Raw genomic sequence first — 15,098 nt, forward strand, 5'->3', positions numbered from 1 at the left:
GCACCTGGGTATGACAAGTGCAATGAGAATAGGCTTGGTTTAAAAGCCAAACAACTGGAGGATCATGTCCCTTGCACGACAGCTCTGCCTTCCCCCTCAGTCACCCTTCCACAGCAGTGCTTAAGCCACAGGGAGAAGCTCTAGGGGCAGAGACTCCTTGTCTTTACATGAAGCCGCTTGGACACAACCTATTTCTTCTGCATGTATCCCTATGAGAAGTTCATTTTTGCCCTGAGACAGAAAAAAAGCTGGTTTGTTTTGTTTCATTTTGTTGATTTGCACTCAGTGCCACACTCACAAAGGATCCGGTAGGAAGCTGGTGATGAACATTGCGTACCAGGCTACAATGCAAACAGAGCACAGCGGAAACTTTATTCACGCAGGGGTAGAGGCACAACCCAAGCCAGGACCGCTGCCTGCCGCTTGCTGCTGGAAGAAGCACGGATCACGGGAGGGGGCCTGATCCTGACCGCCCCGGTTCTGCTGCGCTACCAGCAAATAATGCCGGCGGTGCACGTCGCCCCACCCGAGGGGACGCACCCCGAAGTTATTGCTGCTCAGTCGTGGAGAAGCAGCGACAGATGCTGAGCGCAAGCCCCTCTCACGTAGCGCGGGAGGCACGTTTATGTACATAAGGCATACAAGTCCCTTCACATCGTGTCTTCAACCTTGCTGAGGGACCAGTGAGGAGGTGTCAGGCAAGGTCCTGGTGTTGAGGTGACGCACAGGGTGGGGCCGTGGATCCTGAGGGGCGCCGGGCGCGGGTGAGGCCTGGCACGGGTCCCCTGGGGGCTGCTGTCAGCTGCGGGCAGCGGGGCTGCGCACAGGCCCCTCACCACGGCTCTCCCTGCGGCTTCCTGACGAGAACCGGGCGGCCTCAGGGGGCCGAGGGGCGCTGAGGGGGCCGAGGGGCGCTGAGGGGGCCGAGGGGCGCTGGGGGGGCCGAGGGGCGCTGAGGGGGCCGGGGCCGCGCCCGCTCCCGCCGGCAGGGGGCGGCGGCGGGCACGCGCGCCGAGGCGGCCTCGGGGCCGCGCGGAGGCGGCCTCGGGGGCGCGCAGGGGCGGGGCGGGAAAGTTGCGAGGCGCTGAGGAGAGCGGGCGGCGGCGGCGGGGCGGGAGCGGCGGCGGTACCATGGACGACCTGGGTGAGTCCCTGCGCGGCGCCCGGCGGCGTTTGGGCCGGGGGGAGCCCCTTCAGGGCACCCCAAGACCCTTCAGGGTCCCCTAACGCCCCCCTCAGGGCCCCCGGTCCCGCTCGGAGCTCGGCTTCGCCCCGCTGTCCCCCGGCTCCCCCCCGCGGGATCCCCTCCGCGCTCTGGGGGCCCTGAGGGCGGCCGAGTTCCCCTGGTGCAGCCGCTGAGACCGGCCGAGCCCCGTTACCTGCGGCCCCCCCGCAGCGGGGAGCAGCCCTCCTGGCAGGATGCACCGCGGGAGGGTCGCTGCCCTACTGCAGCAGCCGGAGCCCCGCGGGGTGCTGCTGGCGTAGAGCCGGGGCTCACACCCCCAGAAAAAGGGCCCCGAAGGGGGCTGGCGAGGAGACCAGGGCGGCCGGGAGGCCCTCAGCTGCCGAGCAGGAATTCCTCCTGGCGGGGCGAAACCTCAGCCCCAGCCCGGGCGCGCTGGCTGGCGGCACGGGCGTTGGGTGCCCGCCGCGCTCCCGCCAGCGTGCTTCAGCCAAGGCGGATCCGTTTGCCATTTCTGCCAGCCCTCAGCACGGTTATCTCTTGGCGCTGCTCCCACGCCGTGTTCGGAGCGCGCCGAGGAATGCGTGGCCAGTCAGGACAGGACCCGCGCAGCCGGGGCTGCCTTGCCGTCGAGGTGAGCCCGCACGGAGCGTCGTGTCGGCACGGCTCGCGTCCCGCCAACGTGCTCCGACCGACCACCAGGGCTGTGCCCTGCCAGCTGCGATTGTTGCATTCCTTAAATTCACGGGAGCTGGGTGGCTTTCCAGTTGGCCGGACTGGCTGCTGCAGCTTCAGCACGTTTTTTTTCTTTGCTCTGTGGGAGGATTAGAAGTGAGCTGCAAAGAATAAATTGGAAAAGGTCTGATTTTTGGTGTTCCTCTGCGGTGTTGAACGTTATTGCCGTCAAAAGTGAAAGTTTTAATCTGATTTTTGAAATAGAACTTCTCATCTCAGCAACTTTTTTTATCAAGTCATGGTCACACCAGGTCTTTCTCAATTTTTGTGCAGCCTTTCACATTGGACGAGATCTGACTATCTTAACAGTAATCAGTTGAGCAAGAAAAGTGGAACATTTCTTTCTGAGATAATTTCTTTGGTCTGCAGAACTCACCATAAAAGATCACGCCACCTATTTTCCCTTTGCCAATCGTTGTTAGTCCGCAAATCGCTCACTTGTTTTTCTAAAGGCGCTCACCTTGGGATGCATAAGTAAGGCAGCAAGGCTGTGCTGATACAGCTCCTCTGAAACAAGTCACATTTTGAACCGAAGTGAGCGTTGTTTGTTTTCATCCCTCGTTATCTCTGGGTGGATTATCCGAGTTGTGGATTAACCATGCCATGGATCCAGACGGCTGTGCTGGCTCCGGCTGTAGCCAGGCTGGTCCCGCAGGGCTCGATGGTTCGGGCACGATGCCACGCACACGTAGATGTGCTGCTGCCAGGGCTGCTTTTGGCCCCGGAGTAGTTCAGCATTGAACCTGAGCGAATGTGCCTCGTGGGTTCGGAGCTGATGCTGTGTAAAACGAGCCGAGCTAAATACTCCTGCACCGTGCTTCTGACCCTGTGTGGTGCGGACACAACTGGAGGCTGACGGACGTGCTGGGCACGAGGGAGTGCCTCACGGGGCCTGTTACGCCTCTGTCCCTAACTCCCCAAACTTACAAACATGTTTTAGCTGTCCCTCTCCCTTCCAGAGGCTGGAGCTGATGGGGTGTTGATCAGCGTGCGCTTTTGCGCTGCAAAATGGAGATGCAGAAGTATCTTGGTTTCATGCTGGGCAGGGTGGGTTTTCTCACCCTTGTGAGAAAGGGTTTGGGTTGCTTTGGGGATTCGTTTGGAGCTGAGAAAACTTTCTGGTTTTTGTTCCCCACCGCCAGCATTGGAGAAATGGCGTTAGGGTGCGCACTTCATGCAGGGGGCTGCTCCAGAGCTCTGCCCCAGGGGAGCAGTTGGGGCACGGGGCGCTGGTGCTGGCTCCCGATGGAGCTGGGATGGCGCGCTGTAGGGATGGGGGGAGGAAGCCCTGCGTTCAGGCAGCCCACCAGGCCCGTCCAGATTGCCTTCCGTCGGTCTCGGAGGAAGCGCGCCGTGCGGATGTGCTTGGAGTTTGACAGGAAGCTTGCGGCATGAGTTTGTCGTTCTGCCGCGCTGGGAATTGGCGCCGAGCGTGGAGCCGAGTCGTGCAGAGCACACATCCTGGCTCGGGGGGCATCGCCCCTTCCCGGGCTTTCCCAGGGGGCGTTGTGTGGTCACGGGCTGTAATTCCGGCAAGCCAGCGATCGAGCCTGTACGTCTGCCTCAGGCAGTTTGAATTAGCTGTTGAAGTCTTGGTTCTGTGGAGCTGCCTTGTCTGAGCAGTGTGCGAGCAGGCCGCGGGGTCTGCTGGCCGTGGGGGAAGACGTCGCCGTCCTGCAAAGCCTCCGGCCTGGGGAGAGAGGGAGGAGGGAGGCTTTGCAGTTGCTGTAGTCAGATACTGCTCGATTTTTGGCTTTGAATGTTTTCTTGCAGCTTCAAGGAGTTCTCTTTCAATAAAAACAAAAGACCTTCAGAGTTTTTCTTTAAAGCTCATTTTCCCTACTTGTTTTTAACTTTGTATATTTACTGCGGGGCCAGTATGGTTACTGTTTAGTTTTGTGGGGGCCAAAAGATTAATTTCACTTTTTGTACGTCGTCTTGATTTTCAAGAGCTAGCAAAAAGCTGTAGTGGTTTGGTTTCGAGGATGAGAAAGGATTTCACAGCTTCAGGAACTTTCATCTTTTATTTTTTTGGAAGAAGTTGTTTGCAAACACTACTGTGAAGTCTTTGTTTAGTGTTGTTTTATTTTCATTATTTCTTTATTTATTCAGAGCTTTGGTAACTCCAGACAGAAATGGTGTTGCTTTTAGCAGCTTTCTTTTGGTGGCTTTGAAATTCTTTCATGTCTACTGCTTGGTTGTTTATTTTTTTTGAGGAGCTCAGACTTCTTTTTTTTTTTTAACTGGAGTTTGCAATCAAGAACAAAACAGCATTCAGTAGAGCTCGTGAGAGGTGTTTTACAAAGAAGTTGTTTCTGCTGTTTAGCAAGAACGTATTTATGGCAGTGTTTTGGCTGTGCATGCAGAGCGGTCTGTGAGCTTCTTATTTTAGGTGTGCTTGCTCACTTGTAGAAGATTTGCCTGTCGGAGGATGTTTGTCTAGCGACGTGGCTTTAAGCATTCTGGGCACAAAGACTGAGCACTACAAGAGCTGTCACTTTGGAAGGTGTTCCCTCTGTTTCAGGAGCTGTCACCCACCCTCTCTTCAGGGCTGAATCCCCTCGAGACAGACCTGCCGCTGAGTTTTGGTGGCAGCGTGGGGGGGGGGGGGGTTTCCTGCCCGCCGTCTCTGCCAGCACTCGGGGGTGGCTGTGCCCCGCGGGGCCGTGCTCTCGGTGCCTCTTCTGGGGAGGAAACACCGGCAAAGCTGCCAGGTCCCTCGGCTTTCTCCTGGCTCAGGTTCCCGAGCCGTTCCTGCTGCTGGGCGAGAAGCCTGTAAACAGGACTAATGCTCTGCACAATGGGGTTCTGACTTGTTTCAGCTTCTTAGCTGCTCTGACCCCTCGTGAAACAGGGGCTTCATTGTCCCGAGCAACTCAGACAGGGAGTCCTCTGCCTCGAGCGGCGTGCGATGCAGAGAGAGGCTTCTTTTCTTGTTGCTCTATTTCCATGGAAAGTCTGGACTCCGCGCTGTCTTTAGCTCCTTTGTCTCTCGCTGGGAGAGGTCAACTTATCCCAAGTGTTCAGCTGCCCTCCTGGTTAAAACTGATCCTCTGACACCATCTCTACCAGCAGAGAAAGGAATGGGTAACCTCTTAGAAAACTCAATTCTGTCTCTCCTCTTTCCCGGGGAATCCGAGCACGTCGATTTCTCTGGACCCTTTTTTTCCTCATCCCTTTTCCCTCGACCTGTATGGCGTGGAACATGCTGCGAAACTCCGCAGTGACAGAGAGAGCTCTGAAGCCTGGCCGAGGAACAAGCAGGAACAGCGCGCTTCTGGTTGCGCGAGAGCAGTTTTTCTGATCCCCTGCAGCAGATATGTATAAATTCCGCGAAGCGAATCTGTGCAGCAGCTGTGGGGGAGCAGTAAGCAGTCCATGGCCACAGAACGAGTCTCTCTGACTCGGACTGCTGCCTTAGCTGCGACACCCGGGCTCTGCTGCGGCTTTGGAGGAGGCCAGGCCGGGTTCTGGATTCGGTGGTGGTGGGGAATGGCCGTGAGCGACTGGGATCTCGGGTCCCAGCTTCCCGCTCTGCGTCCCGGCCTGCGCCTCCCCGCCCTCGTCTGTGTCCCTCGTTGTGCGCCGCGGAAGCTGGTAATGAAGACGTTCTTCTGTTTCTGCTGCCTGAAAGTGAGACATTGTCTGTGGGAAGCTCCCATAGCGTACGGTGAGAAGATGGGGCTTAAGGAGTGAGTTTCTTGCTCGTTCCAGCCCGTCCTAACTCACTGAGGTTTAGTAACACCCCAGGAGCACAGGATGCCATGACTGCTGGGCTGTTACGTGTAAAAACGCTGAGCAGGGAACCGTGGGGACCTTTGGGCCCCGCTCTTGTTTTTCAGTGTTTGCAAAGTCTCGCTGCACATCTCCTTCGGTTTAGTTTCAGATGCAGAAGTCAGCCAAAAATGGTGATTCCTGCTTCCCCATCTCTTGCGCCCTTGCTGCTTACTCAGTGAGTAATCGGGCTGCAGAGCGAATCGGTTCGGATCGCGGGTGTGCTGGAAAAGCGGCCCCTTCGCCCGCCCGCTCACCCCGGCCGAGCAGACGATTTGCCATGGGGTCAGTAAGCTGCGCTATCACGTCCCGCGGCAAGATAAGTAGAGCCAGCGCCGCGTGGAAGCAAGGAGGGGCCCCGCTCCTTGCCTTTTGGGCTGAAACTAAACGGCTTGGGGACAGCGTGGAAGTTGTGATTTCAGACTGGGTTAGCCTGATCTAACTGCTGGCTGCAGCACTGCTTTTCCCCATCTCCCTTGGTTGTGTCAGCGTAACCACTGCACGCGTGGCTGGGTCAGCAAGCTGATTCCTCTGAAAATTCTTCTTTTAATTGGTTTCTTTTCAGCCAGATCCGCTCCTTGCCCTTTTTGGCCACGTGTTTGTACAAATCCTGGTCCTGACATAAGGGCGTGGGCAGGGGACTGGGGACTGGGTGAGGCCACCTCCTTGAGCCGCACTTGATGTTTAATCCAGCATAAAGTAACGATCGATTTACAGCTCCAGAAACTTGCCCCGACTGCGGGCGTATCGCTCCTCCGTCCGTGCAGCGGGGTAACAGCTCCCTACCTGCGAAGTGTGGTTAACGTTTGTGAAGATCGCCGTGTTTCTAAAATAGCTTCCAGCTGAGTATCTCAGAATAGTAACTCTTTGAAGCTTCTCCTGTTTCCCTTGCTGGAAAAGCATACAATGGCAAGTTTGGATTAGATTTATAAGTTTTTCTTCCCTTCTCAGCTCTGTTTATGTTCCCTCTCTGCCTTGCTGATTGCTCATCCTTTCTTCAGCCTCTGTTATGACAGGCTGTGTGAGCAGGGAGAAGAGATTTCCTTTCCCTTCCAAGTTCCCCACAGCAGTTCTGCTCGAGTCTTTCCCTTTACCACAAAATGTCGTGAAGTCATTCAAAGAATGTCGTGTGCTAAAGATATAGCATAAAAATAGGAGGTGGGTAATGACTGTGTCACATCACTTGTGCTTTTTTTTCCCCATTTATGTTCATTCTCACTGCAAATGGAACCAGAGCCACGCAAACCGGATGGCTGGGGACAGCCTCCCTTGATTGGCTCGTGCTAAAATCCCTGCTCTCTCCTCTGTGCTAGGGTTCTGGAGCACTCGGACACTTTGAAGTACGTTTTTAGATCTTCATAGAGCAAACAAAGTAGAAACAGCAACTGGAGTGAGAACAGCTTCGGTGGTTTTGATGTTTCAGTTAGAGGAGCTCGAGTCCCTGAGGTTACATGCTTGTACTGTTTAGGAATCTGGTAAGCTTTTTTTTCTGCTCATAGAAATGCAGCTTTTTCTTGGAGCAGCCAGTAATTATTCTGATTTTACATGGGAAATTTATCTAAGGATAAACTACAAGCTGAGGATCCCAGTGAACTTGTGGGAGGCCCCAGGAGGAGGCAGCCTGCAGCGTTAGTTCCCGACTCCTTTTCCCTGTGGCAGAGTGCCTCTGTGCTGTGAACAACTTTAGTTTGAGTTATTTAAATGAGGCTGGGGCAGTTGGAAGACTTCAAAAGCAGTTTGGCATGGCACTTTTCACCGCGTTCCTGTTGTGTGTGAGTTCAGTGTCGAAGGCTTTGCGGGGCACTGCTGAGTGTGTCTGGCAGCAGGCACTGGAGTGTAGCTGGAGTTCTTGTTCTTTTTACTGCTCATTGCAGTTGTTTAAACCTCTAACGTTTTGCAAATGATGTAAAGAACGTTGAAAAAAGTAAATGCCGCTCCAGGGAATGAACTTTCTGAATGACACTTTGCATGGGGAATTGTGCTTTAAATGGCTTAGCTATAAATCAAACTGTATGGGGTCTCCTGGAATAAAGCAATGCCGTGTTTTTGTCGCAAAACTGAGCTGGCAGGCAGAATTAGCCCGTGTCTGACTAGATCCCTGAAGGACCTTGCTTTATTTCCATCCTTGAAGAGCAAGGTGAGCAGAGAACTTCACCCCCTGCTTTTGGGAAGTTTGCGGTGGCTCGGGGACTGTGTTTTAGGTTGGGTTTTTCTAATAGCAGGAGAGGGCAAAGAAAGCTAGAAGTAGAAAAGGTCACGGGCAGGAGGGCTGTAAGTGATTTGCTGGTTTAGGGGGTTTAGTACTCCCTGTTCTGCCCTCTTTCATGGGTCTAAACAAGCTCGAGGCTTCTCGATTGAAAGATTTCTTTTTAGGTTGGAGCCACTAACTTGAACTGGATCATCAGAGAAGGGGGCCTGAGGCTAACTGCACATCCCCTGGCTTTACTGCCAGGGAATGCGGTTCTTGGTTGTCTCCAGCAAACGAACGCTTTGGGGCAGAGGGAGTGAGACGCCTGGGGAGAGCTCTGCCGGGCTGCAGCTCTGCCTCCTGCTCCTTTCACGTGGGAGACGTTTCTTGGGCCGCGTAGGTCTGGCTAGGCAGCGTGAGACACAGCTGGAACCATTCTGCCTGGCTGCGAGCAGCTCCGGCAGTGAGACAGGATCCCTGCAGAGAGCTGGAGCGCGGGGGGAGGGAGCGAAATGCCATTTCAGCCACGTCATGAAATCTCTTATCAGCGGCCAGCTCAGGGCTGCGGGTGGGTGAGCGGTGCTGGCCACAAGAAGCTGCCTCCGACTTCTGTGAAACGTGAGGAGCTCGGCGATGTCAGGCAGGCCGGGCCGCGCGGAGCTTGGGATGAATTTGTCAGTCAGGTTCTCAGAACCCGAAACTTGGCGTGTTCAGGCCGCCCTGCTGGTGCTTACTCTGAGGTTTGCCGCTTGGCTGTCCTGAGCGGGTCCCTTGGGCAGTGCCTCACAAGCACAGCTGCTCTGGCATGCTGCTCCTGTGCTGCTTAATTGCTTAAATCTGGCGCCTCCAGCACCTTCTGCCTCGGGATCGTGCTTGGAAGCCGTGGCCATGTGAGTCAGAGACAAAAGCTGTTAGGTTACCCTTCGTTTTCCTCTAAGTTACGGCTCAACTTGCTGGATGCCAATCTCCCATCGGACACGAGGGAGCACACTACATGAACAGCTCACCGTGGCACTGCTTGTCGTGGGAAATGCAGCCCTGCTTGGGCCGGCTGGGGTCCCCCGATGGCATTGCCTGGCTCTGGGAAATGTCCTTTTTGGGGTGGCACAGCCGGCACGATGCGAGGCGCGGGGCGCTGCCTTCTGCGCACTGCTGTCGCTCGCCGCGACCCCGTCCTCACACCGTGGACTGGGGAGGAGGGCTGGAGAGAAGGGGCTGGGGAGGAAGCTTTATGTAATTCTTGGCTGGCTCCTGAGTAATTGTTTTAATGAAATGGAATGCGGTGTATTCAGCGCTGCTTGGCAGAAACAGCCTTTTTTTGTATTTGCTATTTTGGGGGGGAAGCAGTTGAAGTTAGTCTGTTTTCCAGCTGCTTTCAGCAGTTCAGCTTGGGTTTGCCACAGAGATGGGAGTAGAATATTGCTCTCAGCGAGGGGACAGTTGCCCTGGTGTGTGTGTGTGTCCTCGTGCGTGTGTAATTTAGTGTGTAAGTGACTGAGCCTGGTCCCTCTGTGCGGTGTGAACGCCGCTGTGGTTCTGAAGAGGGATCAGCTCAATTTCAAAGCGCCCAATAGTGACGTGTAGGTACCCGTGCTTACAAAATACGTATGCATCTAGGACCTTGGTAGGGAAATGAATCAAATTTCTACTGTGCCCTAGCTCAGGGTACGGCAGGAAGAATGTGATGAGTTGAGACAAGGAAGTCAACTTAATTTTCAGTGAGGCAGAAATGCAGGAGCTGGGAATCTTGACTTCTGTAAATGAGTGCAAAATACTTTCCCCAGTTCTCTCGGAACGGTTGGGTGACTTGTATCTTAGGATTAGCGGAGGGCCAATTAGGGATCACGCTGAAAACCCTTTTTCAGAAAGTAATTTGAAGAGGGATTCATTTCACGTACCTATGAAGGGAAGTTTATTCTCATGCTGCTTCTATTTCAGTATTGCTGGCATTTCCATTTTTGGTCAGCGCTGGAGATTGGTCTCTTTTACTCAACTTCTACCTCTCAAAATCTACTTTCTACTCTGCCTTTATCAGTTTTTTATTGCGGTTTTCTGTAGTCATGAGTTCTCTTGCGAGTAAAGCAGCCTTCCGTTGGTAGGATGAAGTGTTTCTTTGGCTAATAAATTCTGGGCAGAACACTGCGATGGAGAAGCTGCCGGGCGTTTGTTTGCTTTGTTAATACTGCTTCTGGTAAAAATAAATCCTTGTTATTTCTCTTGCAGGTGGCGAAACAAGCAAGATTCTAGTAACTGTTACTTCTGTCCTGATGGCAGAGGACAGGTGGAAGGATAGGTCGCCTGTCTTCTCACAGCAGGAAGAGAGAGGGAACCTCAGACAGATTCTCTAGCTCTTCTCAGTTGACTGGTTAAAATATATTCTAGTTCTAAAAATGTTAGTTTTCTGTCTGGCTTTAACAATTTCTTTTCTTTCTGTGGCTCTTGGTCACGGCATTGTGAAACTCCTAAGCCACATTGCTCTGCCCATGCTGAAAAAATGCAGAGCTGTGGAGCTGTCGAGCCATCGGCGAGCTCCATCACGTTGCCACCCACATCTTCTCCCAAAGTAACTGGGGGGCAGTTCCCACATTCATTTCTACAACACTGTCCTCCTTCCGTTCATTCCCAGAGGCTGCTGCTGAAATAAAAAAGAAGCTGTTTTAATTAGATTGTCAGCCATGTGCTCGTGGCACCCTTGTACTCTGCGGTCTTTTCTAGGGGTTCTTTCAAAGATGTTGCTTGCCCACTCTGTAATTACTTGGATTATCTTGAGGTTTTAGGAGAATGCTCATTAGATTGAAAGCTTCATTCTAAAACTTTCTACCTATTATAGTTATAAGTGGTACTAAGATCAACATGACTGAAAAATGTTAAATATTTTGTTGTCATTTCCCCTTGCCCTGCTCTGTGAGTTTACATTGGGCTTTTGGCAGTGCTTTGTGTAAAGTCAGTTCCTGATGATGACTTACACTTTTTGGCTCACAAAGAGGTCGGCGTTGCTTCCAAGTCTGCTCCCACTCAGTTGCAGAGAGCCCTTACAGAAACGAAAACTTTTTTAAAAAGAGAGGTCCACCATTTTGAGAGCATTTTCTTGGTAACTGAATGTTTAAAAAGCCAGTTAAACCAGATGCCATATTTGACAAGAAACACCAATTTCTTAAGAAAAGGGGAGCATCTTCCCTCAGAATAGTTGGCAAGTCAAGCCAACAAGTCTTTTTAACTCGTCTTAATTTATGTCTCCATATACTAACCTTTTACTTGGCATCCTCAGTATCTGAGATTTGCTAGGACTTTATTTCTTCTTATAGGCATGGGCTTTTCCAACTTGACACAGGTTGTTTTTTAAGCGTAGATCTGCATCTGTTGGACTTTCTTTGCATTTATGTTCATGGGAGATACGCTTGTTACCTACTAAGGGAAAGTTGTTGGAGTGTATGCAAAAATATTCTCTGGAAGGACTAAGATCTGTCAAGCCTGCGTTATGGTCTCCCATTTCAGAGCCTTCAGGTTAGGCGTGTCTCAATGAGGCTGTACTAAACAGAGATAAGATTGCAGTGTCTCTTCTGTGTCCTCGTTCCGAACTGCTGGCCTCCTCCTTTTGGTAGCCGGGGGTTCTGTATTTCGTGGGCAGAATTTGTGCTTCTCGTGCTTGTAATTAATTCAGAACTTGTTCTTATATTTCTTTCCTTCATTTCATCATCTTTATGTGTGGCTCAAATTTTCTAATTGGCACTTTGCCTGGAAGAGTCTATATTCAGATCTGTTTATGCTGCTTGGATAGGGTTTCCACAGTTTAAAAGATGCTGTTTTTTTTTTTTTTTTTCCTCCGTTAAGCTTCATGCCTGTTCTTGCATGACCATGCAAATCTTATCCTTCCCTTTATTGGTTATGGGGTCCACATGGTTTCCTGTTTCAGTTACTTAAAAAAAAAAAAGGGATAATTAAGTTAGAACGTGCAAGCTCTGACAGTATTTTGTCTCTGGCAGCGTCCAACACCATTACATATGCTGATGGATCTGGTCACAGTGATCTTTAGCTGAACGAGATGCTGGCTCTGAAGTGAGTCCTGCAGGCACTTGAGCCTGGGTCAGTGTAGTGGCCTAGTGCCCCTGGAGGGGGGTGGCCTTACCTCCCTCATTTTACGCCTTCCATCTCCTGCATCCTCTGGCTCTTTGGACATACCCCTTCCTTTTTGCTGACCCCTGTGCTTATCTTACTTTCTTAACTCAGAAGAAAGTCTTTTTTTTTGGGGGGGGGGGGGAGGTGTATATTCTGTTAAATCAGTTCATGGAGGGGTCTTGTAAAAGCCAGAGCCAAGAGAGGTAAGTGGCAGCAGCACATGTCTGGAAGAGGGAGCAAAACCTCTCCATTTTTGGCAGTGGCGAGCTGTTAATTTGCCGTTCTGCATCCTGTGAAACTGTATCCTCAGCTCTGGTGCTCACTGTCCAGTGGAACTATTGTACTCTGTTCCCATGTAAGCCCTGATGTAACGTGTTTCTCTTCCCCAGATGAGTAGAATCAGCAGTTCCCAAATTATGATCTGCGAGCGGTAAGTGCTCCACAGCTGTTGTAAGGTGTCCTTTTAAATGGTCAAATTTACAAATTTGTCATTTCCACCTGAGGGCCCTGAAGTGCAAGCAAATGAGGGTTGCTGTTGCCTGCAGATTTGGAAGCCACTGCCTTTTTCAAGCTCCTCTGATGTGCCAACGTATATGGCACGGGGCTAATGCTTAGAACCTGCTGAGAAGAGTTACCTGCTACCAGATGGGCACATATTGTCACTTCAGTGCTGCTTGTAACAATGCTGAGTTCAAGTCAGATCCGACTGCTTACAGGTATGCAAATCTCAACCGAACACAGTCCACCTGGGGCTTTTAAAAAACGCATTTAAATATGTCCACCCTCATTTCGGTGGGTGTGTGGGGAGTTGCTGGGAAGCGGCTGGGTGCCACGCGCCTCTGCACTCGGTGGTTTCCTCCAGGTCCTGTAGTCTGGGGCCGAGCAGTGTCCAGCACATGACTGAAGGGAGTTTGTTTCCCTCTTGCCTGCTGTCTTCGCGCAGTTCTCCAGAAAGACCTGAGAACGGTTTGCCCAGTCTGGTTATACCCTTTCTGAAGGAGGAAAGGTTTTCTGCTGGCGGAGACATACACGTACTGCCAGGGAAGAAGAAGGATAGGTAGAGGGAACCTTTCCTTTCCCTACACAGGGAGGGCAAATTGACTTTTGCCAAGATATTCATGATATGGCATCCACCTGGTGTGTCTGGCTTGAAGAGAGCAGCTTGGCTGGGGGTGGCAGCACTGTAGGCTTCGATAAATTTCCCAGTGCTCTGATGCTCTTACTGCCCACTGGGACTCGTTCCCACAAACATTTGCCTGACTGAACAGCCACAGGACTGTCCCTGAGCTTCTCCTCCTTCCCTTTGCCAGAGCTGTACTTTAAAATCTGGTTTCCTGAGGTTTCTGTACCCATCCTTGGACTCCCTGCTCTCTTTAATGGAGGCCTCCCTTGTACTGGACTTGGTAGATGTTTGTAAAATGGCCGTGTGCGCTGCGCTTGACCTGCTGATGCTTGTGGAGTAGCTGCCTGCTGATGTAGCAGGAAGGGTCTGGTTCCTCAGATAGCTGGCTTGGCTGAGCCCCTCTTCCTGTCGGAGTACAAGGGACTTGGTATTTTGATCAGCGGCTTGGCCCTGGGAAATTGTCCCTGAGGGGTCAGCTCAGTGGCTGCTTGTTTGGTTTTCATGAATATTTTTTTGTTTTGGCAGAGGAGAGCAGATCTTGTTGGATTTTTTTTTAACGTTGCTCCCTGTTTCTAGAAACTTTCTGAAGGAAACCAGCCGCGAATAAAAATTCTTAGGACATGTATGGGGAGGCTTTACTTGCCCTTTTTTGCATGCATCAGGGTAGACAGAGGGCTAAAGGTTAGTGCGCTGGCAGTTCATTTTTCTTATTTATTTTTTTTCCCACCCGAGATTTTGGCTGCAACCCAGGCCGGGTCAGAACTGAACTGGTAGTACCTACTTAGTCACTCGTGTGAGACACGTACACTCATTCCAGTCTCTTCCCACCGAAGGAGGGCAGGGTGCCACTTCGCTCTTGTTCAGCCCGAGCGGGGCCGTGTTGTAGCAGAGCTCACGTCCTTCAGCTCTGTCCGAGCCGGCTCGCCTCCCTCGCAGGGACAGCTAGGGCAGTACTGGCCGTGTGCTAATGCCTTTGTCTGGGGCTCGCTGGGAACGCCTGAGGATCTGTTTGCTCCCAGGCACAGATCAGAAATAGATCTTGCACAAGAAGAGCCACGCTAGGAGACGACTGTCAGGCTGTACTTACCCTGCTTGGAGACCAAAGCTGTTTCCAATTTGGTACTTGAGAGATGGAGACTCTCTAATTTGTGCAGATCGTTACTTCTTTTAATTGTTCTTAGGGCTAACTATAACAATCTGTAGTAACACAGGTTTATTTGCTTCCGAAAGGAGAGGATTCTGACAAAAGGCTCGGTAGCAGGTGGGGCTCATCGCAGGCTGCGGAATCAGGCTTAGAAATTCCAACTTAAGTATTTTTAGTTCGGGCCTGAAGGGCAGCCTTGCTTTCTATTCTGATATAACACGGACTTGCCGTGTTATGTTGGGCTGTTAGCTGCTGCGTATCGCTTCTCCGTTTCTGCAGGGCAGATGACTTTCCTGCTGTCGAGGGGATTTGGGCGTTATGGTAAGGATCCTGCTTTGCTGAGCCCCGCCGGAATTCGGGTGCTGTGGCTGCAGGCTTTGTTGCTGGTAGTTGCTGCAGGTCACAGCCTGTTCTATCAGATGGAGGCACTCGGAGGAGGCTTAGGTTTAAGGTGTGGAGCTATCAACTGCTGCGACTGAGAAATGTGGCTGAAAATGGCCTCCAGGTCTGCCTTGAGCGCCTGAACTTGTGGGTAGGGCGATCGTCTGAGGGCTGTAGTGCTTCAGTCAGGAGCAGCTGAATCACTGGAGGTCACAAGCTCAAACGCCGAGTAAAATCTGGCTAAATCTCTGAAGTGTTTCACGTACTGCAGAAATCTCTTGTGCAATCTCCAGCTTCTCTGCTCAGTAAGCCAGAGCCTGGCTTTGTGCTCCGAGGCAGCGTGCAAGCGACGAGATTAGCTCTGCCTCCCGCTTTTGTGCGCTGGTCACAGGATGTGCCGGAGCTGTGACTCGCAAACTTTCCAAACTTTTCCTCAAGATTGTTCGTAGAGCAG

The 15,098-nt window shown here is 52.1% G+C and overlaps 1 protein-coding gene across 4 annotated transcripts in view; it reads left to right on the plus strand.

Annotated features, from left to right (window-relative positions):
- The first annotated feature begins 566 nt into the window (after nt 1–566).
- Nucleotides 567–15,098, plus strand: part of PXN (paxillin) — a 44,049-nt gene continuing 29,517 nt past the window's right edge. Inside the window, exon 1 of one of the 4 annotated variants that reach the window (XM_083803381.1) lies at nt 567–627. In XM_083803381.1, coding sequence (XP_083659507.1) covers nt 582–627 — 46 coding nt within the window. In that variant the 5' untranslated portion in view covers nt 567–581. Of the gene's footprint in view, nt 628–1,015; nt 1,145–6,331; nt 7,168–12,188; nt 12,713–15,098 lie in introns of those variants that run through there. The other 3 variants (XM_083803383.1, XM_083803384.1, XM_083803382.1) reach the window with 3 other exon arrangements.

Source organism: Anser anser (assembly GCF_964211835.1).
Source record: "Anser anser genome assembly, chromosome: 18".
Taxonomy (NCBI): Eukaryota; Metazoa; Chordata; class Aves; order Anseriformes; family Anatidae; genus Anser; species Anser anser.